Genomic DNA, 25,117 nt, shown 5'->3' with positions numbered 1-25,117 from the left:
CCCAAATTGTAAAACTCTGTTGCAGCAAGCTGAAGATAATTTTTATATGTATTAGGAGTTACTCTGTGAGCAGAAAACAGAAGGTGCTCAAGGTCAGGTGATTTGGTAAAATGCAGTGGGTGTGTGACTGACTCCTCTAGCAAATGTATCTGAATTTTCTTCAAGATAGGGATGGGACCAAAGAGTTCTCCAGTGCCGCATGGGAGTTTTGCCACTCATCTCTAGGCGTTCTGAGGTCTCTCCTCCCAGCGTGCTGTGGGCAGAGGGGTGGTGCTTCCCCGGGAGCAGGACCTGGTGTTAAGCAGCCTGGCTGCCTGGCTGGGCATCCCTGCTAAGGGATGTGGTCCAAGGAGCGCATGGAAACCAGTTCTTGAAATGTCCTGCTTACCTGGAAGTACTTTCTGTGCTCTGAAAAAGAAGCAAACGTGGAAAAGGCACCTTCATAGGAGCAAGAGCTAGTACTAAGGAGCTCTGTATACCTTGTTTTGTTTTGGGTTTTGTTCCCCTTCTACACCCACATAACAGCAGTTTATTCACAGTTATAAGTTAAAGCCCCAAATGTACAAAATGGGAACTTTTTTAAGTTTTAACAGGCCGTGGGACAGCAGACGCAGGGATCCATCTCTCAGACCCTACGGGTTGGGGAGGGTCTCTCCCCTGTTTAGCCAAACCCAAGTTTCTGGAGGAAACAAGCAGAATCCTGTGGCTGGAGAGTGTCGGAGCAGATGGTCATAATGGTCTCGTCTGATTTAAAATCTAACAGTTCTCACACGCACCAGTTGCTGCGTTTTGAATTGTGTAGGAGGGCACTTTCTGATAGAATGGGAGCATGAAATTAGGCAGGAACGGGGTGTGTAGTAGCCATTACCTATGGTGGAAAAGATTGCCTGGTGTGGGCAAAAAAAAAAGCTCAATGGGAAGTATCTCTCCTCTGCAGAGATTGAACAGGGGAAATGTCTGCTGCCCCAGGCTGAGGAAAGTCTCATTCTTCTACTGACTTTAAAGAATATCAGAGGACAGTGAAGAGAAAGTGCAGTTTGTTGTAGTAGCTGAAGGGGATGGGTTTTGTCCAAACTTGATTCCAGGGCTAAACTACTTGCTTTATTTTTGGCTGTAACTGCAGAGGGCTGGTGGGAGAAAAAGAAAATGGAATTTAAAGCTTCATTATTATTGGCCCATGTTTAGTGTCTACTAAGCGTTCCTGAAATTTCACGTGGCTGCTTTAAAGGCACTTTTAGAAATGCTGTTTTCTGTGTGTTTAATGCAGAAGCGTACTGAGCAGGACTGCAGGTATGTAAGCAGTCTGCCATGATACACCCGGCTCTGTGAAATTTTGTTCATATATCATGCTTGAGATATATAGCTGGCGCAATGAGTAGTCTGTCTAATGTGGCTCTTCCAATTGCTGGAAAGCCAAGCAAAGCACTCTAGTCTTGATCAGGCACTGCAACTGGTAGAGTAGGGGAGAGTACTTGGCAGAAATGCAGATGATTTGGTAGGGTCAGGGGAAGAAAGGAGAGCTGGGTCTCTGGCTGTGTTTGGGATGGATTTCACAGAGGGGGCGTTACAAAGATGAGCTGGACTTTACCTGGGGGGGGCTTCTGGTTGAATTTATCTCTGAGAGAGGACTTTGGTGTGTGTTCAATTTTATTTATTTATCCTCATTATGTGGCAGGATTAAGTTTACAGACATAGGAATGGCTAATTAAGCAGTGACTTGCAAAGGGATAGAATGACAAAGCTGAAATCTCTATATCTGCAAGTGTGATAGCCAATTACTTAATAGTGATGAACAAGATTTGGCTTCAGGTGGATGTAGGGTAGTGTGATGCTGATCTTTCAACATACAAAACTGTACTTTTTTTGCTTTCTTTAAAAATTAAAAGAGCTCTCAAGTATTTGTATTAAGTGAGATAGGCAGACATAAATAGAGATATGAAAAGTCTATTTATACCAAAAGCTGAAAATGAGCCACAGAGCCACTGCTGAGTAATCTGGATTACATCTCTGTGCTATTGTATTCAGGCACTGAGTTGTTTTGCTTTATGTTTGTTTTCTGTAAAGTGCTTACGTTGCAAAAATGAATACTGTATAGAATTGAGATTTACTTAATTGGATTTTTAAATATCAAAAGTCTGAAAAAAATGAACAGCAATAAGAATAAACACTTGTTGTGAAGTTTTCCTAATTCTTCATGCAGTAAGTGTGATTTTATTTTATTTTTTATTTTTTTAAAAAAAAACCCCTACATCTGTTTTGCAGGAGAAACTGTAGAAGGCCTTCGAGAGAGTGATTATCTTCTGATTCATTCATGTCGGCAGTGGACAACAATTACAGCTCACAGTCTGGAGGAGGGTCACTACGTCATAGGGCCAAAGATAGAAATCCCTGTACATTATGCAGGTAAAGCTATTGTTGACCTGAAATAAAAATTCAAAGAGAATGAATTGCCTACCACTTAACACTGACCACTTTATTTGACAGAGTGAAGCTAAGTCTCTGATGCCAGTGTCTGTCACTTAACTTTTTGATAATGTTACAGAGCGCAAGAGATACTGACTTACTCCCAGGGCTATTATATAGATGTATTTCATTGGGCAGCGCATGGACAGAACATTAGCTATGTAGAAGAACTGGTTTCAATTTGAATATAATGTATTGCCAGCACTTCTCATCTGCAAATGTGGTGACAAAAGTGTGAGAGTTTGAAAATGCCTTGAAATGTTCGGTCAAAGATGGAATGGGTTTTACACTTCATTGCATATTCAAACTGGAGGGGATTTTTTTAATATTTCCATGTTAAAACCCAGGGACCCTTCACAATAATACTTCAGTTTTACAGTAATGCTCCTCAGTAGTTCCTTGTCACTGTCTGCCTTTTTGGATGATGCAGTAATACTGTTGTTCCAAGTAGATATGATGCAACTAATCCATATTTATTTTATGATTTCAGATTATTTTTACTTTTCTAGGAAATTATTTTTAATACTGTTTCCTACTGCTTAATGTCCTTATTCACAAGCTGAATAGAACAATACTATGTGAGTGGGAAGTGCTTATCTTGCTGCAGTGGATAAAAAAATTTAAAGAGCTGGAAAGTGTGAACTGAAAGAGCCATGGCTACGAAGCAAAGACTTGGGCTTAGTGTCTTATTTGGTCTTCTGTATGGCCAGTTGTCAGTTGAGTAATCTGCTCAGTTCTCTTACGGTGTCCTTTAAAATGTTGGTGCAATTAGGGTGTGCTGAGTTGTACAAGAGCTGACTGAAATGTTTTATTTCAGTCACACCAGTGCTGCAACTGCAGTGATGCACCCTATTTCAGTGATGAAACTTACACCAGTTGCCTTCTTATGTACTGATTCTCCTTGGAGTTCACCTCTGGAAGGTTAATTTTTTTTAAGACACATTTAAAAGCTTTGGTCTGATGGCATATAATGTCATAATACATGTGGCTTTAAAACTCTCTGAATTTAACTTTCATAATATAAAGTTTCTAGTGCTTATGCTTAGTAACATCAATTTTTTATTTTTTTTTTTTTTAACACCTCCTGGCTGCATAAGTTTCAGTGCTGTGGCCAGATAAACACTTCAATTCCTTCAAACTGAATGCCACATTTTAAAATCCTCACTGTGATTCCTGGAGGAAGGGGAACAGAAAATAAAATGGTTATTGGCATGAAAGAAGATTGGCTCTTAAGGGGTTTACTAAAGCTTGATTCTTAATTTTTAAAAAATTAACAAAGATCTGCTAAGCAGATTTTCATGACTCTTCATAATTCCATTCATTCATAGCCTAAATTTACATAGATACCAGAAAAATCAAAGTCTGTCCCCTAACATACTGCTATACTATCAATGTGCTTTTTTTCCTGGCTTGTGTTAATGCAGGAAAAGAGTGTGCATTTAGTTCGCAGAATACATTTTGCTGTCAAATAATCTCCAGAAAGTTCCCTGCCATAAATTCCTCATTAATGAGATGAAAATATATGAAAGCTCAGAAACTGCCATGTAGTGAGGGCACTTACTGAATATGTGATGGGCTCCAATGCTGCCAAAGGAACTTCATGAAAATGGTCAGTGCTAACTTGCAGTACCAGAGCATGTCTCATGGGCTTGCCTACAAGAAAGGAGAGACAAGTCTAAGCATGTGAAGGTTTAGTTAGCAAAGCACTGCAATTGGTGCTTGGGTGCTAACATCTAAATGCATTTAGAGAAGTCTTCCATACCCTAAAGATTAATTTATGCTGCTGTGGAGTACCATATGGAGATCTACAGGCTAACACTGAGTGCGCTTTCAGGGCTGCGTTGTGCAGTGCCTCGCATTTACTGCTTTGAGGATCCAGAATCCTGCGCTAAAGAGGCAAAGTTTAATGTAGCTGCCTCAGAAGACTTGCTGGGCTGGGTACTGACCTGACACAGTTATGCTGCTAGCTCTGGAGCCAGCTGGGGCGTCTGTTCTTCAGTGAGCTCTGGGAAGGCTGGGTAGTGGGAGTGCTCCAGAATCATCACCTTTCTGGGGAGGACGTTCTGCTACCGAAAGGTAGTGCTGTCTGCTGGCGATTGCTGTGTGAGCTGGCTGGCACAGCCCTCCACTTGCATGCGAGAGCTTTCCATCTTTGCAGAAAACACAACTAGAACAGTTGGAGGAATGCTTATATGGGGCTCAGGCATTAGTTTTTGGTTTTAGAGGACGGGTTTTATGTCCTCATAGGCAAATGTTTGTAAACTCTATTGCTGTATAAATTTTGGATTATAGGACTGACTTTTTGCATGCTTTAACTTTAAACTTCCATCAAGTAAGATGTACTGCCTACCACAATGACCCTTAGAAATGGAACGTAAGAGTTCATGAAAATGACTTTCTAGGTTTGTTTCAGCTTTAATGGCATAATTTTTTATTTTTTTAACACCTAGCAGAATTTTAATGTAGCAAATTGCAGCATGATTTTGGTTGCAACACTTGAGCAGGAAGGGAAGTTGAAACGGATGTTATTCTCCTGAGATTATGGGTTTAAGTACTACGAAGTCATCACTCATGTATATAAATATGAGTATAAAGTAAATCTGATTTTGCTACTTGCTAAATCAGGTTTTGATACACTTATTAAACCTAAATACAATAAAGCCTTATTAAAGAAGTAAAATGCTGTATTTTACATTTAAGTGAAATCTCATTAACAGAACCTGAGTTCTGCAGTCCTGCCAATGGTCCTTTCCCTACTGGGAAACTGCTACCCTGGTTGTTTCAGTTGGGGATGGCTGACGTGGTTAATTTTTGCTGTTGCTGTCAAAGAGCAGTCATATATGATGGCTGTTAGTCTAACCATTCTCTCTTGAATACTCTTTCCAGTTTGCTTCTCTTTAAAGTTAGAGTTAATGTAGCATTGAGTTCAATTTTCATGTAATTAAAACCAAATGGCTAATGCGTTCCTGGCTCCTAAAACAGAAGAGGTCTTCACGTGCATGTAGAATGGAGAGCAGATCAAAATTACTGTCCTGATAGTACCCTGTTTTGGCATGAGAGAGTGAACTTCACAAGAGTCCAAGGTAAACCATCACAACAGATGGACGTTGGTTTCGTGTCCTTTGCTTTCCTCAGGTACACAATTCACACTTGATACTTCCAAGAAGGTCTTACAGGCTTTCTGTCTGCACTAGTTTTATATTGTTCCTGGTACTATGATATCCTTAATACTAAATTTCTACTCTAAAAGTGAGTGTGTATCATCCATACCCTCCAGCTGATGTCAAATGTTACTGCTAGTTTTGGCTTAGGCAGCACTGTAATCTTTACCGTGATAAATGTCTCCCTTAGTAGCCTCTGGAAAATAGTGGTTTATGATCTGAATTTGGAAGATACAGGGCATGTTAGTATCTGGCAGAATTAGACTTCACTGTCCTGCTGCTCGTGAAGAGGAATGAACACCTCTCCTTCCTCTGCAGAGGTACCTCCGTGGGAAGAAGTGTCCGAGGGGTGCTGATAGCCTCATCTCAAATGTATTCTGTGATAACTGAAAGGCAATGAAGACACTGTCTGGGGGTTTGAACGCTGCGGCCTCTGGGTGTTGGCTGACTCTTGTTGTGTTACCTTCCAGGACTATATAGCTCAAAACTATCAAAAACATTTTTGAGGATTCATCAGCTCAAGCTGCAGAGGTCTTCTGCTCTGACTCTAAACAGCCCATGCAGTCTGTTGTAAATGCCTGTGCTACGTGGCCACAATTCCTTATGTGTGTGGATTACTGATTTGAAAGTTGATGGAGCTGGATGTGGTTCCTTTTAAAACTTGCTGTACAGGAAAAACCGCAGAGGGCTGTGGAGTAACCCACGTGTGTGTGCATACCCCCACCTACACAGCATAGCCTTTTCTTTCAAAGGCCATGCTAGTATTGGTGTGAGTGTATGCAGTGAAAGAAGTAGTACTTTGGGGTGTGTTGGCAGCATCTAAGTTATTTTGCCCCAAATACTCACTCCCACATGTAAGCAAATCATAACAGGACCTTTACTGTTGTTTTTTAGGGCTTTATCTCTGTTGTTGCAACTGATGGTTGGTTTGTTCTCCTGTCTGACTGAGGGCTTTTTCCATTCTGAGAGCAAAGCTGTTCCTTTGAGATTATGTTTAAAAAAAAAAAAAATCCAAACCCCTATTTTTTTTGGTTTTTGTTTTTTTTTTTTAAGCTTCTACTCAGCTTTGCCCAGGGTTTGGAGGGAACACCTCTTGTGTCACTGCTGCTGTTTATGTGCTCATGGGAGGCAACTAATAAAGAAAATACAAGAAAATACTTTTATGAAGACCTTAGAAAGTAACAGCCTATTTCAGGGTGTGCCACACTGTAACACATCAGGGGTGTTGGAAATACTCTTCCTGTGAACTCACACCTCCCCACCACATAGTGAAGGTGTGCAGCTGCTAATACAGAGTAATTGCTGGTGCCCTGTCCAATTGCTTACCTAAGTGTGCTGATAGCTTTCTTAATGTCTTTTAAATGAGGAAATATAAAACCTTGTCATGTGAACCTTCCCCAGGTGGGGTGCCGGGTGGGAATGAGTCAGAAGTCCCTTCTCTGGTGTTAGAACTGGTGTACCACGAACGTGCTACTGAAACCTGTTCCTACTGGTTTGATTTGTTAATCACGGAGAGGTGCCTGATGGGCCTGTTCCTCACTGCGTCCTGCTAACACGGAGGAAGACGCTCTCTGCAGGTCTTCTCAAGAGTGAACTTGCCTTTGCGGCGGTGGAGCAGGAGAGCTTCCTGAGATTTTGCAACATGCAGCTGCAGAAGTTTCTCTCTCATGTCCAAAGGCATGCCTGCCTCTAAGACACAATTTTGCAGTCCCAGCAGGCTTACTGGTGCCCATCTGGAATAGCCAGACCTTGGACACTGAGGGAGGAGAGCGCTGAAGTATGGTGTGAGTTAGGCATCTCCTAGTTGTCTTGAGCTGGTGACAGCAGCTGCTGTTGCTCAGTCCCCACCCTGAACCTGATGCATCCAGCACGTGGAAGAGCTTGGATCTTTACTCTAGTGATACCGAGCGCTCTTAGATGTTTACAGTATGTTGGGTCTTCTGTAAGTGTGCTTTATGGCTCTCTTCATGGCCCTGGAGAGAAGAGCAAACATCAGACTGGCAGACATTCTTTGCTTGACAGCTTTATGGTATCTGCTGCCAACTTGTGTTACTTTGGGGACAGAGAGGGTGCTTCCTTGTCTTGCATTCAATTTAGATTCTTCACTCCCTCAAGTGCAGTTTAATGCTGTCTGCTGCTCAGGGAAGGTGGTGGTAGACAAAGAGCCCTTTGTCCCAGGGCTTTGCCTCCCTGCGAACAGCGGGTAGCGTCAGGGAGAGCTGCGCCTGTTCTTCTGCGTAAATGGAGCAGTACAGCTCTGACGGGGTATTTTTAAGTTCAAAGAGGTGGGTGAGATCTAAGACAGGGAGGGACACTGCTCTGGAGTAGGGAACTTAGGTGAGTCCTTCCCAGCCAGCAGGTACACCACTCCCTGATATGAAGTGCATTTTGCATTTTAATTTGTGTTTTGCTTTGAACTTAACCTGGCACCCAACTATCACATAGTTCTCCTGGGGCTTTTCTGCTGTACAACTGAATATAAATTCTGGAGAACAGGGCCCAAATGCAGTGCTTCTGAGAGAGGCAGGCTGCCATGTGTCTGTGGGCTGGTAAACGATTAATGAATGTATGTTCTCAGAAGAAAACCAAGAAAAAAACCCAACCCACACGTTTAACCCCCTGGTACCCAAATTTTGTTTGGGTTTTTTTCTTGAAAAAGCTTGTATGATCTGAAAAGCAGTCGGACGTTTGAAAGCTTTTCTTCACAGGTACTGCTAATAAAATGTTGCCACCAGCATATAGTCTTCATGCGTTTAAAAGAGAAATATGACTTCTGTAGCTCTGAATACTTGATTGTGAGGTCTCCTGAGAATTGCAACCCTTTTCTCCCATAGACAAATAGAAGAAAGTCTATTCAGTATTCATTTAAAAGTCTGATTGTAGAGTAGTGCCTGGGTATTGCAGAGTGAGAGGGCACTCATTTTCGTGAGTGGTGCAGCCTCTTCAGCTGTAAGTCTGAGCTCAGTCATGTCTGAAACACTTGTAATTGCCCATATAGCATCATTCCATGCTTTTCTGTTAGGGAAATTATTATGCCTTAAAATATATTTATCTACTTGTTTTTCATTTAATTGTTACCTCCTTTTTCCCACTAAGGCTGAGTTTTTCTATTCTAGGCAATCACGGCTTTGTAGTCTGGAAACTGTCTTTGTATTTCTGGATTTTTCAAACCTGTCATCTTGAAATAATGGATAAACTGTTCTTCCATACATGAACAAATATCTATATTCTTAATTTTTTTTCTTGTCCAGAGAGTTATCTTCAACAAGTTTAGTTGCTGTCAGACTTCCCCATGCTCCTATCTCTTTGTTATTCCACTTTTCTTTACCTATTTAAATTTTGGCAAATGCCTCTACATTAATCTACAGTGCAATATCAAATCACAGGATCAAAATGCAGGTACTGAAGTTGCTGGCAAAAATCACTTACTACTTTTGCATCTGGGGGTTCACATGTTCTTCCTGTTCCTTCATCTCCCCCCATTAGCCAGTCTGGTGAAGTAGCAGCTTTAACTAATGAAATATTCCCCTTTTCTCTGACCACCTGTTTTGCAGAATCTCTTCTACTTTGCATTTTGTTTTATAACTATTAAGGAATGTATACATATGTCTTCCCTTCCCCCCCCCCCCCCCCCACTTGCTTGCTTGCTTCCTTACTTGATTTTTGATTGAGCAGTTTGTCCTGAGCCCAAGCAGTTTGTTTGGGGTGTATATGGTACTTGCTTTCTAGTATTGTACACCAGCAGCTTCCCAGAATGCAAGCTATGGATCAAAAATCCCTTTTTGATGTGGGGAGGTGGTTCAAATTTAGCTTCTAGTGAAACGGCGGTGTGCAATTCTTCATCAGGTTGCACTGCTAAGAATCTTTCGCTCTCAACTTCATCTCTCTGGAGTCAGCCAGACTTTTTTGCAGTGTCTAGTTTCCTTAAAGCTATCATCCTCATAAATGAAAAGTGGCACTGTGAGACTGCTTCTCTCTTTGTATATACACAACCTTCTGTTTATGAGATTTCTGCAGTCACCTACAGAATTTGTAGAATTTGCTTGACATTCAAGTTAGTGGCTGGATATATCGAAGCTTGTATTCAGCCTGCTGATGAAACCCCATTCAACTCTGGTTTAGTTCCCATCCTCCTTCCAGTTTTGCTGCCTGGACTGTCTGAAATGTCTGAAACTGCTGTAGAGTCTGAAGCTCTCAAAGGGTGCTGCTCTTTGATGTAATGAGAACAGCAGGGTTCGTTCACAGGGTAGTGTTATTCCAAATAATGGAGGAAGAGTCTGATTATGTCCCAGAAGTTCAGGGAAAGAAAATACCTGTATTTTCTCTCTTGCTTTCCAACCTGGAATAAGAGTTTGTGGTTTGTAGACACCAGTTTGTACTATAAAATTTGTTTGGTTTCATGGGATTTGCTTGGTGCCTTAAAGGAAACAAAAGCTTGTGATGATAGTAATATTTTTCAATACTATCTCAGTGAGGTACTAGGTGGAAAGAGGCATATGCTTTTAGATACAGCTGTCACAGTAGAGAAGAGCAAGACTTCAGCGTGAGTATCATCTTACCCTTGTTTAAAAAAACTAAGATTTGCCTCAGCAGTGAACTCTCTGTGTTTTATTTGTGAGAAGGGAAAGGGAGTAGGAGGAGAGAGGGAAAACTTGCAGCTTTTCCAACTGATGATTCGAAGTATCACGTTCCCTCAGACTTCCACAGTTCTTGGCTGTTACTCTAAGTCTGCAAACTTGCAACTTGCTGAAGTTCAGCTGTGACCTTATAAGCTGTCACCGTAAAGTGGGTTGTTTTTTTTTTTTATTTGCTTGTTTCAGACCTCTGCAGGCAGCAAAGAAGCTGATCGGAGTTGCATCAATTAGGAAAGAACTCTAGAGGCTTGTACAAAAGAAATTAACTGGGGAGGATGACTTTTTGAAAGATTGCAATTGAGGGAACAGTAGAATAGCAGCCAGGAAACTGGTTCCCAGAAGACTGGGAGATGGGCTAAATCACATAGGATTTGCTTGGCATTGCTTGAATTACTTTGCCTTAGCTCTTGGCTGGTATAGTGGAGCGCTGGGCTCATTTGCATGATGCTAGAAAGACTTAAGAGCTTGGGAGAAGGGTCTTAAAAGCTGCCTAACTTAACCACTAGGAAGCTGAGAGGAAAAGGCTGATCCCCACTGGGAATTTGAGGTGTATTTAGGGCTGCACTTGAGGTTCCAGGTTGATCCCATGTTTCCGACCACTTGAGGCTGCCTTAAGTACTAGCTAGCTACAAGGAAATTGGGAATGTGGCTCCTGAATTCCCAAGGGGAAGCTGTTCTCCTCTTTCATGAGGTACAACTTAAGGATTTGAAAGGAAGGAGATGCATGAACACTACAGCCTGCCTAGCTGATAAGACTCCTGCCATTGAGGTGGGGATAGGCATAAGCTGCCTGTTTCTAGGCACTGAAAAAGACATGAATTAAGTGTGAAGCTGCTTCACCCTTTCCTACCCTGAAGTAGATGTTCAGGCACGTAGAAGAACCATACAGTTAAAAAGCTTTAAGGGTAGTTAGAAGCTCAAAGTGGGTCTGTAGCCTGTAGTTTGTAATTGCAAGCCTGGAACTTCACACCTGTTTTCCTAAAGTAGAATTTTACCGATATAATGCCACCTATCAGGCCTTGAAGTTGACCCTTGATGGGAGAAGAGAATAACAAAGCAGTTGTAAAGGCCATGGTCACTGTTTAATCAGTAAAAAAATACATGCTTTTCCTTCTGTGCAAACCCTGAGGAAGAATTTTTACAAAACTTGTTTGAGCTGAAGAGTGGTATGTTTTGAGTTGATAGTTCATATAGATAATGATGCATTTTGTTAATCTCTTACTTAACTCTGGTGCATGAAATTGGGGGTTGTGTTTTCATATGAACAGACTAGCAGGTGCAAAAGAAAGCAAGCAGATGTCACTGCTATGAAATCTTTACAAAGCGTGATGCAGTCACCAATGCAACTATCCCATGACTTACTCTTACCTGGAATGTAGTGCATGCTACAGATACAGACTTGCAGAGAAGTACAATTGTTAATGCTTAAGGGATTTGGGTATGGTTTACTGAAATTGCCATGAGCTTCCTATGATTAGTCTAAGAAATCTCTTTTAGACTGTCCCTTTTGCTTCTTGGGGCTGGCGGCGGAGCTGTTACAACTGAACTAACATGGCAAACAAGCAAGGCAAAAATTATGAATGTCTTTCCCTTCTGTAAATACAGAACCCAGCTGGCAGGAATGTAGAGCAGGGTTTTTGATAGGTCATATGTGTTTGAGGAGGGAGCTGCAGAGGAATCTGTCGCACAGGATGATGTCATCTTGTGAATTTTTGGATACCCAAACAGAATTTTTTTTATTTTTTTTTCCCTGGAGCCAGTGTTTGCTGTTCAAAACAACTGATAGGAAGTACGGTAGGAATTCTTCAGTCAGCATCCTCCCCATGGAAACCAGCACACTTCACGTCTGGGAACGAGAGCCGGTCACGTCAGTGCTGCCTATTAAAGCAACTGACATCACAGATGTCTTAAGCTTTGATTGAACTACTGTACCAATTGGTGCCAATAGGAAAATAAACCCATGCTATTTAAGCCATGTATAACTGTTTATATGGAGAATGTAATTTGTGTGTTTAATTTAGCCTGTGATCTAAGACAGTAATTCTGCTGTGTCAGGGAAAGGCACTTCTGTGAGCTTTGAAACTTTGAGGAGTGGAAAAACTGGCTTTTTTCTCTGTCATGAGCTGTTGTGCAGAGACTTTCTGTTCTCAGCTGGCAGAGATTAACTTGTTGCAGTGTGTGGGGGGGAGAAGCTATTAACACTAATAGCAAAGGTGACCATTACTAACTGGATAGGAGAAACATGGGTATTTAACTTCTCATTCTGAAGGACCTGAGCATTAGAGGGGAAACTGAAGCCTGTACTCACAGCTTTATGTACAGATGTGAAGCTCTCTTTCTTCCACTTGTTCCCTTGACTGCAGGTGAGACTTAACTCTTCTTTTGAACCAGAGTGTGCAGTTTGATCCCAAAGGCGGGCAGAGCAGGGGCAAAGAAGGAAATACAGTGTATATGTCTATACTGTATGGGGGCTTTCATGAGTGTCCTCAAACAAGGAACGCCTGGCTGGTGAGCCACCTGTTAGAAAATCTACAACATTGACAGATGCTACTGTCATCTTGGATGGTTGATAGCCTATATAGAGTAAGAAGGACCTTTTAAATCTAAATGCTAAGAAGGTTATGTTTTTCAGGGGAGTCACCTTCACAGCACACTCTTTAAATATTTGTCACCAGTTCAACCTTTTCCGGTTCATCTCACATGAATTCTGTATTGCACTAGACTGGGAATAGCCAGCTAAGGCTGGCTGGCTGCATTTGGGTGGCTGAAATAATTCAAGCCGGCTGTGTCTGTTCCTTGTTGCCTTGTTTCATGGTGCTCACCTGATGCCTCTTTTAGTGTGTGTGTGGAGCAGCTCATCATGTGAAAGGTCCTGTTTTTGTCATGATGGCTGCATGCATGCACGAAAAAGGGAGAGGGACATATGTGATTAGGATGCACAATCACATCTGAAGGTCTTCATCAAAATGATGGGATGTGCATTTGTGGTCTTCTGCTAGAAGGAAGGGGGGGGGGGGGGTTACCATTAATAACCTTTTGAACATAGGCAAGTGAGAGATGTGTATCTATGGAGGAGAAAGAGTGTTCAGTGGGAAGTACTGATTGTGGAAAGCTGTCTCTGATAAAATGCTGCATTGGCCTCTGCATTTCCAAGCTCAAAAAAAAAAGGCTATGTAGGCCAAGTGGGACTGGAGTGAAGCTTGATGGGAAAAGTGAAACCTTGGTGAGATGGATGGACAGGGTGGCTTGCATAATCTGGTTCTTTAGCTACTGTGTCCCTGCTAATTTAATTACTACGGTTCAAAGTGTATCAGGGGAATTAAGACATTTGCTACACAAATGCCATCACCAAAAAAAAAGAAAAATGAAATAGTGCTGTGTTTAAGATTCATGCATCTGAGTTGAGAGATTCTTAAGAGTGTGACTTGGAAACCCAGAACCAGCTGCTGGGAAGGATGCATCCCTTGGAGTCGGTACAGAGGAAGGGCTACAGTATATCCTGGGGTGTGAGATGAGAAATACTGTGAGTAGGAGTGAGAGTTGCAGTGTGATAGTAAATCAGCTTTAGCCTTCTCTAGCTGTTGGGATGTTGGATGGGGGAAAAGGTCATTACCTGTAACTGTTCATGGTATCAGTTTTTTCTGTGAAGTGCTTTCACATCTTCCAGGAGGAAAGTTGCTATAAAAACATAACGTGAATTTAGACAAACTTTCTAACTGAAATTAATGGAGAACCTGAGTTTGTCTTCAGACTGAGTGTCTTAAACCATTCTGTAAATAGAAGAGAGACTGACATTTATAATAATATCTTGTATGCATACGTTCCTATCTGAAAAACTGCTTTATCTGATTCTGAAAAGGTGGCTGAGGGATGCACTTGAAATCCTAAGAGGTTGGGGTTTTTTGGTTGGTTGTTTGTTCTCTTTTTTGTCGATTTGATTCCTGCTGACTGACCGCTACCCCACTGCAGGAAGCCTATGGATGCCTGTGGGTTACCTGTGTTTGTCTAGTCATGTGGTAGTACCCACCCTGCTAAAGATAGACGGCATGGACCCGAAGGTCTGCAAGAGCTGTTCTAGGTAGATGGCTGGGAGCAGATGTGCTTGTGCTGCCTTGCCAAGCTGGGAGCACAGTGCACAGACTTCTCAGTGGCAGACAAGCTTCGCTGGTCTTGTCAGCTTATACTCCTGTAGTCATCCCACTGAGTGTGGGAATGAGCGGGGGAAATATTACGGCAGCAGTAGGGAGGGAGAGGAATGAGGGGGAGATGGTAGTGGAGGGGGGAAGCAGGAGACAATAGCAGCAGCAGCCTGGGTGGCGGTGGAGGGCAGGAGCAGGAAGAGGTGGTGGGACGGGGGCTCCCCATGGGAGTTCGGGAAATGCCGGCCTTGCAAGGATGAGGCGCTCTGCCAATCCCACTTTGGGATCACGGTTCTTGTTCCGGACCGGTAACTCACTCTGAGCTCTGAGTGGTTCTCAATACTCTGCTTAGGAAAATTTCTGGTACCATTTTTAACAAAAAGTTGCTTTGCTAATCTGCATTTCTGGTTAAAACTCTAATGACTAGAATTAGTCTGTCTAGAAGAAAGAGACATATGGCAAGCAAATGGCCCTTTTTAATGAGCCTCCTACTCGGCAGTTGGCTGCTCATCCAGTTTGTGTGTGGCACAGTCTTAGAGCAGCATCTTACTGCCAGAAGAAGAAAAAAAATCCTGCAACCTTTTGATGGGTTTTCAAGGAGGGGAGGAACAGATCATAATGTAAGTATTAGAGAAAGACAAAGCCCCATGTTAGCTTCTTCAACAATTTGTTACCAAAACTATAAGAAGATGTTCCAGAACCTAGTTTAGAAAGCTGGAAAGCACCCAGTTCTTTATGTCTCAAGGGTGGTTGGCTACCATATGTACCTTTTTACAGCATGTGGGGGTTTCTGATGATAAATAAAATAAGCAACATAATACCTGACTTCTGAAAGCCACAGTAGTCTAAAAGGTGGCAGTAAGTGATTGCAGCTGGTCTGTAAAATCCTATTAAAATTAATTTTATTAAATACCCAATGGAAAATACTGTATTTGGTAGCCAGTAGTGGGTCTGGAGGATTGATGGGTCCATTGTTCCTTAACTGTAGGTGCCACCAGTATGGGAGCATAAAATTTATGATGACCAGTCTCTGCTATTAGTAAGAGCTGTGTGACAGGTCTAAGAGAAATCCATTGCAGAGGTGTAGCTGTGTAAGGAGTCATGCAAGTAAAAACATACTTATTTATGCCCAACTTCCTCATTCAGCCTTATGACTTCAGATGAACTTGTAGCAAGGTCAGGCTGTCCTTCAACACTTAACCTTGCCTGCTGAAGAATATTCTGTGCTATGGCAATGACTTTTAATATTGGATCTGACATCGATGTTTGTTCTCATATTGGAGTTAGTTTGTGTATAGCAAACGGAGAATACCTTGCTCTCCATCATCCTGCTACTGACCCACTCTGAAGCTCTGCCTCATCTGATGTGTAGTGCCACTTTTCCATCTTGCTGTGATTTCTAACACTTCTCCTGGCTGCTCAGTGATTGCTTTGAAAGTGCAAAGTACTTTACCACCCTCTGTGTGCAGTTGGGACTACCCAGCCTTCAGCTAAAGAGAGAGGGCTGCTTGCGCAGACTTCGGCTTTGAGCACTGCCACCACATGGTGGTTTAGTTGGATCCTTTGTCACTGTAAGAAAGAGGCTGGTTAAGTATTTCTACAAGAAAACAAGAGGTGTGGTTCAAACCTGTTTCAGCACGACAGCCTGCAAGAAAAGTGGGAGGTACTGGAGTTCACTGGAGTGGTTGCAGTGGCAGAGTGTGCCTAACCCTTCACCTGGTACTATTTACTCTACCTTCAGTTGCCCTGAGTGAAATTCTTGTTGCTTTTTCAGAAGAGGAAGGGAAGCTATTAGCAACAATGATTGTGCGCATCCAGCCCTTTTGATAAGATACGAACTAGTAATTGCAACTTAAAATACCTTCTCCCAGTCCATCCTGTTAGCTGCACAGTTGTTATCTAAGCAGCCTGGAAACAGAGCAGTGCCGCTAGCCTCAGACACTGCCGGGTCTCGTGTCTGACAAACTGGTTCGAAATCTGGGGACTAGCTTTTCAGCTGGCCAACAGAGTCTGGGTGGGTTGTTGTTTGGGTTTTTTTGGTTGGTTTTTTTTTCTGTAGAATGTTAATCTGCAGTCTCGCAGGCTTTCTTCCAACTGTGTGCATCTAGCAGCGACTTGCAAAGTTCTCCCTCTCCAGGCCTTGTCTGGACACACGCCAGCTCAGCGCATACATACAAACTTTTTCTATGTCAAATTGCTGGTGACCAAGTATAGCAGTACAATATGGAGGGGAGGAGGGGGAAGGCATTTGACTCTCTGTATTTGCCAAGTCATATTATCATAGCAAGGTGTGAGTAATAGCCACTCTATATATATATGCACAAATGCCAGATCCCACTTCGATTTGATTTCCAAGGTATTTGTATGCCAGAAAGCAGACTACTTCCAGATACCTTTCCTTTGTGTGTGAGCAGTAAAAACTATTCAGTGTCAGTGGGTTGAACTTTTCCGGGGGGGAAATGTAAATATATTTTAACGAAGTTATGCTGTGATGGGCAAGTAACTAAAAAAGCAATGCAGCAAAATTGTCTACCTAATTTTACTGATGTGGCTCAGCTAAACTGTGTTCTTTGCTGTGGGGATGCATGTAGGGGGATTTTTTTAATATTATTTTTTTAAAAAATATAGTTTTTCCATTTTAAAGCATAAAGGGAGTGTACACTTTTATAGCATGGTGAATTAAATAGGATTGATCAGGAGTTGGTAGGTCCTGCCAACTATACAGTAAGTGGTAGAAAGTTTTCGCAGTGTCTGATCCTTTCCTATCCAGGAATAAACTAGTAAGGTATCTAGTTTATTTCTATTGTCTTGAATTCGTCTGAAAAAGGGTAGAGTAAATTTAATGCAACCCAAAAGCAGGCTTTTGAATTTTATGTATCTCTGCTTAATCAAAAAATAGCCCAAAAAATTTTCATATGCAGTTTTTGACAAAACTACGTGCTTTATAGACACTTGGACCTACATGAAATATCAAAATACATTAGTTTCACAAATTTTAAGAACAAAGAGTAAAGTTAACTAGTGTGCTTGAGGGAGATGGGGAAAGAAGTCTGGGATGCTGGATGATGTCAAATTCCTGTACAACAAATTGCCACAGCTTGTATACATCTGAGTGGGTGTGCAAGGAAGCTGGTGTTTCCATTAGAAAGTTTCTGCAAAAGAAGGTTGCAGCCGGTCCTTTCCATTTTGAAAAAGCTTTAAAGGGAGCAGGGAAGGGGGTTGAGTCCTAGAATTAGAAACCTAGTAAGTATTTAAGGCCTATGAAAATCAAATTATCTTCAAGTTTTGAAAACAAAACCACTATGTGAGTGCTTCCTGAGAGAACTGCTCTGCCCAAGTCAATAGCACGAAGTATCTGGTGCCTTGTTTAGTACAAGGCTACTTTTTGGGGGTAAGAACATTTTCAGCTTTAAGTGCCTGTTGTGCTCATAAGCTGCTATGATGGATAGGAGCTGTACTGCATATAAATAGAGACCCTCACTTTGAAGGCCTATATCATAGGAACCATATGTGTGCTTTATGTGTGTATTTCTAATGTTTGCTGTTGTGTGTGGTGATGATGGGTATTGACTGTTTTTCATCATTCATAGTTACTGGTCCAGTCACAGCGATCTTTAGATGCATTTATAAAATAAAGTGGAGGAGAAAATAAGCATTACTGCCTGGGGCCTCACCTTCAGCAACAGTAAGTCTTGCTCTTCCAAATGTGAATCAAAAGTTTCAACTGTTGCAGTCTGAAAGGAGGCACTTGAGTAATACTCAATCATGTTCATAGTTGAGTTGAATTGGTTTAAAACAAACTCTTTTTAAAGGCTTACTTACTTCTATGTAAAGCTCAAAACCTTGCGTGGATAGCTATTTGGAAAACTAAAATGTGGGACCTGGTTGGTTAGCATTTGCCCTCATTGACTTCAAAAGAAATCAACAATGGAAATGGCTTGGGCTGGTTTTGGCAGATGAGGCTTTTTGTTTCTTGCTTTCCTTGGTTGGAGGGATGATCTTGGGAACGGGGACAGAATACTTTGACTAGCATTGCTATAAATATTAGTCTCCCCTCCAGCAATTCTCTGTACTAAACAAAGAAACAAACAAAACTGTTTTAAAACTTTGTCCTTTTATGTGAGGAACCATTAAAATGAATACGAACACCCTCTTACCTATGTCCTCAAACAGTTTCTCTGAAATGGATTTAAAAACTTTGTGTGTTGTTTTCTTACGTTTGGGGTCTGTTTGTGGTATGCAGCCACAACTCCATGTTATTGCATGCTAGAGCATGTCATACCATGGCTTCTTGGGCCAGATGAGTTTCACAAGTCAATTATGCTTAAAATCAACAAATGCTATAACTCAGAAATTTGTCTTGAATGATCGGGTTTGTAGTTCCAGGGCTTAGTAATCCTCATCAGGTAATTCTTCACTAAGTATAGTCTTCATTTGAAAAGCTCATCAGTCGTTCAACTTGGTAATTCCTCACTGGAGGAAAAAAATCTTTCTCTGCCATAGGAGGAGAGTGGTTATGGCACATGGGTGATGTCAGAACTTTTGGGTAACATTTGGAGTAAATGAAAAAACAAACAGCATCAGGAAGGCATTAGATGAAGCTCTTCTTAACTGGCCTCTCAGGTCAGAGGAAAACTCTATAATCTCTCTGTTACAAGTAATCTTGCAGAAGTACATAACGTTTCCTGAGCTGAGCTGTGGATTTGTTCTTTTTTTAAAAAAAATTTTTTTTTTTCTCTCTGAGTAGTAAAATTCCCACTAATTTCAATGGGAGCAGAGCTAGATTACTGATGAGGGCTCTTGAGAAGAGCCTACTTCTGAATGTTTTAAAATACTTGTATTCTCTGGTATTCTGCTGGTACTACCATGGCTCAAAAGGTGAGAAACACAAGGAAGCAATGTGGGTGACTTCAAGCTGTTTGACATAATGCCCTGGATCTAAGGGCTCAGTTCCATGAGAGAAGGTGGAGGCTACAGGTAGCAAGATTTTCAAATCTTATTTAGAAACAACTAAAATTCAAAAGCATGTTGCCTTAAACTTTGAAGCTTAATCTAGCAGCTATAAAAGAATGTCCATCTAGAGCTGTATAGAAATAAACTATAACAAAATCAGTTTAATGCCCAAGGGTGGATGGAGCTAATGCAGATATGAGGGTGCTTATATTTGTTTGGCTGATTCCATATTAAATGTAGTTCAGATGTAGTGGTGGCAACAACAACAAAAATGTGATTCCATATTAAATGTAGCTTGGTTGTAATGGCAGCGACAACAAAAATGTGTGCTTACAAACTTGGAGCACGTAAGTACAATTATTAATTTTAAACACGCTGTGGGTGGTTGGGAGTGACTAATTCAGTAATGGATTTATAGGTGTTGTGTTTTGGAGCACCAAATCTACGTTCCTTACTCTTAGCTGCTATGGCTCAGAAACATCATAGGAGTGAAGAACAGTATAAATGTGGTTTCCACTGAAAAGAGCAGGTGCAAGACCATATACAAAGGACTTGTATTATTTAGTAAGAGCACCTCTTCTTGTAAGAGTTGTGCTGCAGACTGAGTGAACCACATCCAATCAAATATTTGGAAACAGATGCGCTTGACTGTTGTTTCTCCTCTCCTCCCTTCCAGCAGATACAATTGCACATATTAAAACTAGCTCATAAAGATTAATTCTGTATAATAACTTTTTAGAAAAAAAAAAAAGGAAACCACATCCAAACTGTTGTTTTCTATAAGTAGTCAAATCTACTTGTTTTCATGGCCATGTAAATTTGTAGAATTTTTCATCGTGAATGGAACATATACAATGCAGAAGTCAATAACACAGTAAATGTAAAATAACACAGTACTGTTTCCATGGATGTCTTTCAGTCTGGTGGTAGATGTTTTGGTGGAGTTTTTGGTTTTATCTGTTCAATTTCTTTTACAAACATTTTTACATGGGAATTACCACTTACAATTTGTGGAGACCTAATAACTACAATGTTTGACTATTCCAGAATGTGCAACTAAGAGAGACGACAAAACTTTTTCTGCAAACAGTTACAGATGCAAGAGTTCAGCCCAACATGGAAATCAAACGTTGGGTGTCGACACCAGTATTCTTTCAAATAGTGTAAACAACCAGACAGATTATTCTTAGCAATGATTTACAAACCCACCAGAGATTTGATTGCATCCAGATTATAATGCAACATTTCCCTCTGAGCTGCAAAGTTAGAGTTATTTTTTCAGTAGAGGTTGTTAGGTTGCCACTTTTTTTTTGCTGTCATTTTGAGCCTCTGTGTGGTATCACCTTAATGTTTTTGACTGCTCAACAATCTCATGTTAACTAACAGAGAATTTAAGTAAACATGTGAAGAACAGCTAGGAGACTGCTAAACTTGTATAGAGATTTGGTAAATGCCCCCAAAAGAAAGCAAGCAAGCATTTCTTCTATGCTTGGCAAATCCTTTTATTGGAATTTTTTCCCCTTATGCTATCAGACTGATCTATCTATTTATTTATTTACTTCTTTTTTCCCTGCAGATGTACTGGCTTCAGGCACTGGCGACTGACCCGAGTTATATTTGTGGAGTTGATGTCTGTATTGTATTGATTGTGCTATTCCTAAATATAGCAAAGTCACTTTTAGACTGTTCTCTCTCTGTTGTTTTGCAATCGTGCAGAGATGCATGTTCTTCTGTGAGCTATTAAGCACCACTATCCTGCAAGTTCAATACCTTAGTGTTTAGGTTTTGAGTAAAAGCTTTCTGATCTTGGGAACTGTGAAAAGTAGTAATTTAAAAAATATCTTTATGCTGTAATTGACTAGCAGAAATTCTTAATGATCTTTTTGAATAGCTGTTAACTGTGAAAGTAGATTTTAGACCATTTTAAAAAACTAAACACTTCCCTCTTTCATTGTGCAGTTAGCAAGACCTATATATTATTTGGCAAAAGTCATTATTACTTTTCTAAAAAGTTACTGGTATATGGTCTTAAAGGCTGCTTTGTGTTAGAATAAATCTTGCTCAAAAAGCAAAACATGCATGTCCAAAATGTTGGCCATAGGTTTTCTATGGTTTGTTCAGTTCTGTAAAACTTTCTAGTAAGAAACTACTTACTGTTGTAGTCTTGCAAGGACAAGACAGTAGGGTCATCCTGGTTGTTCTTTGTGAGACAAATTGCTTTCCTAACTATGAACATGCTGTTGAAGGTCTTGTTCTGGATGCATCTCATCGATTAGGCCCAGCCAGGAGAAAAATGAGAATTTCCCAGGTGAAGGAGAAAGGTGGATGAGACTGAAGTTCCCCAGGCTGGACATGTAGCAAGAGAGAGTCATAACCCATGTCTATATAAGCTGGTCCTCTAAGATGGGAGCCTATATTTTTGAATACCAGATGGTGCAGGCTGAGATAACAGAAGATGAGGAGGAATTCCTGACTCTGGGCTGAAGTATTCCTGCGGGCTTGTGCTAGAGAGACCCTAAATTAAAGACAGTAACTAAACTAGCCTGATGCTGAACAGAGACCAGCTTTAGAAATACTTGGTATCTGGCTAGAGATTTGTGCCAACAGTTGTAACTTTGCACTGAGTTGCAGTGTATTCATGAACACAGATGCAAAACTGGAAGAGCATCATGTAATTGCAATGGAAAATGTCTGTCCAACCACTAACATCTCACAAGTAGCAGCAGCAGCTTTTGGTTACATAGCGCCGGAGTATGAACCTGAGTTCAGTTCATGTGCCCCAGCTGTGCCTCAGCTCCGGATTTGTCCCGTGGGCTGGAGCATCGGCTCCACGGAGGTCCCCACCACTGGCATGTGGCTGGCGGTGGCTGAGTGGGACGCTGCTGCCGCAGAGCAAAGTGGGACACCTGCTACAAACTCCTTGCATGCTATTTCTGTTTGGTAAACAGAATGTAAAGCACTAGAGGAAGTAGTAAAGACAATAATTTATAATCTTCAATTCATGATGTAATCAGGACGCTTACAAGAGGGGATTTTGTAACCGTCTTTCCTGTTTTATTAGTATTATCTTGTATTGCAAAACTCTTCCTATTACCGGATCTGTTTGTAGGTGTGTTTATTCTTAGGGGTTGGGCTTTTCTTTCATCCACAAATTGAACTGTTAATGTCTGGCGTATTTACGTTACACCCGTTTTGCCATTTTTGAGTTCTTGAAAGATTCCAGTCTGCAGTTTAACATTCTCCACTGACCATATGGTATTAGAACTGATTTGTGTCAGATTTATATGACCTTCTTCTTTCAAAAGAACAACCAACCTGGATAGTCCATTTCCTCTAAAAATGCTTAATTCCATACCTTTTTCCAGTCCTTTCTTCATCCTGCTCAAGCTAACTGGTAAAAATCCTTTCATTTGGTCTGTATGTTGACTGCTTGCACATAAATGTGGATTTGACAAAGCAGTTAGCTGCAGCCTGCTTTGTGTCTAATGTACTGACAAAGGTTTTAAGCAGGACTGAAATCTAGCTAACGAGGGCTTAAATCATACAGCTAAAGGATATGAATGCAAATTTAAGGGTTGCAGCCATAATATCTAAACAGTCCTTCAAAAAAATCAGTTGCTGACTTGTTGCCAAGATGTTCTTGGGGAGTTTTTTGTTTCTATTTCTTTAACAGAGGTGGGAAAGGTGCTTGGGCTGGATTTCTTTTCCCTCATCTTGGAACCTAATACACCCAGAAGTACAAAAGTGTAATTCTAGCACTTGTCTTCATAAATGTAGCATTTAAAAAAATTCTGACCTTGTGCTACAGAATGTTATAGACACCCAGAAAAAATGCTTATCTAACTTCAGAAACCTCTTACTTGAATTGCGCCGCAACTGGTCTTAAGCTGTATTTGGTGGCTACTTCCAAATTAAAATAATACTTGGTGAAGCTGGGAAAAACATGGAGCTTTGAAACCATTTATTATTACATGCCTAGTTTATAAATGGCTGACATGATTGCAAGAAACGTGCTTCCACATGTTTGTGTGTATACGCACACAGTGATACACCTGTGATCAATCAGCAGACTACAGCTCATTCTCTTACGTCTAATTCTTATTAAAGAAAAGTGAGTATCTGTATGACATTTGATTTCAAACTTGGTGTAACTAGTTAGAGAGCTTGACAATCCTTTTCTATTTGTAGAGCAGCCATAATATCTTAAGCACCATTCAAATACATAGGCAAATAGTCCTTGCAGTGGGAAACTTTCATCGTATTAAAGGCAAGCAACAGAGAAGAGGGGAAGAGGAGGTGGCAATAGAATATATATGCATTTAGGAATATATACATTTAGGGTATGTTATCTAGGCAACTCTTTAGAGCTGCATGGATCTTATTCAAATGGCTGTATGATTTTTTTTTTAATTTTTTTTTTTTTTTTTAAGCTGGCAACCTCTTCCGCAACTGAGTGATGCTTCCTGCCTCCCTTTCTTGGTAGGGAGCCTGCGTGTTCTGCCAGAAAGCAGCTGTCACTTGACACAATCTGTTCTGTGCTCTGGCGTAGGCTGGCTGCTCAAAGGGGAGCTCTGTTGATTCTTACACATTAGGAGATTAGAGAGTGACTTCAACCTCCCTTGGTTATTAGGGCTTAAAGACCAGCTGCAGAATGAAATATTTGGAGCCTGTTTCACTAGCGTTCTGCAGTGAAGTGGGTCAGGGTTATGTGCTGAAGGAGGGAGGGGTATGCTATTCCAACATCTACAGATGCTTTAAGTGTATCGTGGTAGATGTGGGGGGAATTCTTTAAGAGTTTATGAAGTGGGGACTTTGGGTTTGTTTCTTTGCAGGGGTTGAAAGATAAGGTCCACGTTTTTAAAATCGATGTGTGTATATGTGTATATGCATGTGCATATATAAAAATGTATACACATGTATATATACGCACACACCCCTATATATATGTATGAAATTATGATTACTAATTACTGCCACCTCTTTTAGTGACTCTTAGCAATTCAGAGTTGCACGATGCTGTTCCTGAAGGCCAATTTCTTGTTACTGAGAACAGAAAAATAACGGGGTAGTAATACCAAGCTTCCTTAACAGTAACAAGTCAAGGGAAAAAATATTTCTGCAGAACAATTAAGCCTCTTTGGAAGGTAATGAGCACCAGAATCACATGCCAAGGCCTAGTTGCAAGGAGTTTCCGAGTTACAAGAGACGCTTGTATGTGAGCTTAATTCTCTAAAATAAGCCTTAATTAATAAATGGCAGTACAGTGAATTTTGCCATCTACTAGGTCATCTGAGAGTCCTGTCTAAAATGCTTCCTCAGGACAACTTTGAGAGAGCCAGTAGTGCTTACCCTATTTGTATACAATTATTTTACTTATTGCTCTGTTTCAGTGATTACTCCACAGACAGTCTGATGTGAAAGTAAACACCTTTTGGGGTATATTAATTAAATTTCACTGAAAGGCAGCATAGCTGAAGGATATAAGAAGAACTGATTACCCTTTGGCATTTTTTCTGTTCCTAAAGCTGAATGAAGAAAGATTATTTTTGTGTAATCTTAAGGCATCTTTAGATTTGCATTGTATATAGTCTTAAATTTAGGAGAATTTGTGATAAAGACATCTTTTCTTTTGTGCTTAACATTTATGTTTCCATGCAGAGAGAGCACAGTTGAAGCCTACTAGTTAAACTACAGTGATTTAAGAAGGCAGTGTGAAAAATCAAACTGTAGCGTATATTTAGGGTTCTCCAGTGAACTGATAGGAAAG

The 25,117-nt window shown here is 40.9% G+C and overlaps 1 protein-coding gene across 5 annotated transcripts in view; it reads left to right on the top strand.

Annotated features, from left to right (window-relative positions):
• The window catches only part of GAREM1 (GRB2 associated regulator of MAPK1 subtype 1), a 104,567-nt gene that overhangs the window by 22,012 nt on the left and 57,438 nt on the right, over positions 1–25,117 (top strand). For all 5 annotated transcript variants that reach the window (XM_075023215.1, XM_075023214.1, XM_075023216.1 and 2 more), the window contains one exon: positions 2,263–2,403. In XM_075023215.1, coding sequence (XP_074879316.1) covers positions 2,263–2,403 — 141 coding nt within the window. Of the gene's footprint in view, positions 1–2,262; positions 2,404–25,117 lie in introns of those variants that run through there.

This window comes from Buteo buteo, chromosome 3 (genome assembly GCF_964188355.1).
Source record: "Buteo buteo chromosome 3, bButBut1.hap1.1, whole genome shotgun sequence".
Taxonomy (NCBI): domain Eukaryota; kingdom Metazoa; phylum Chordata; class Aves; order Accipitriformes; family Accipitridae; genus Buteo; species Buteo buteo.
This window is presented reverse-complemented; position numbering and strand designations above follow the sequence as displayed.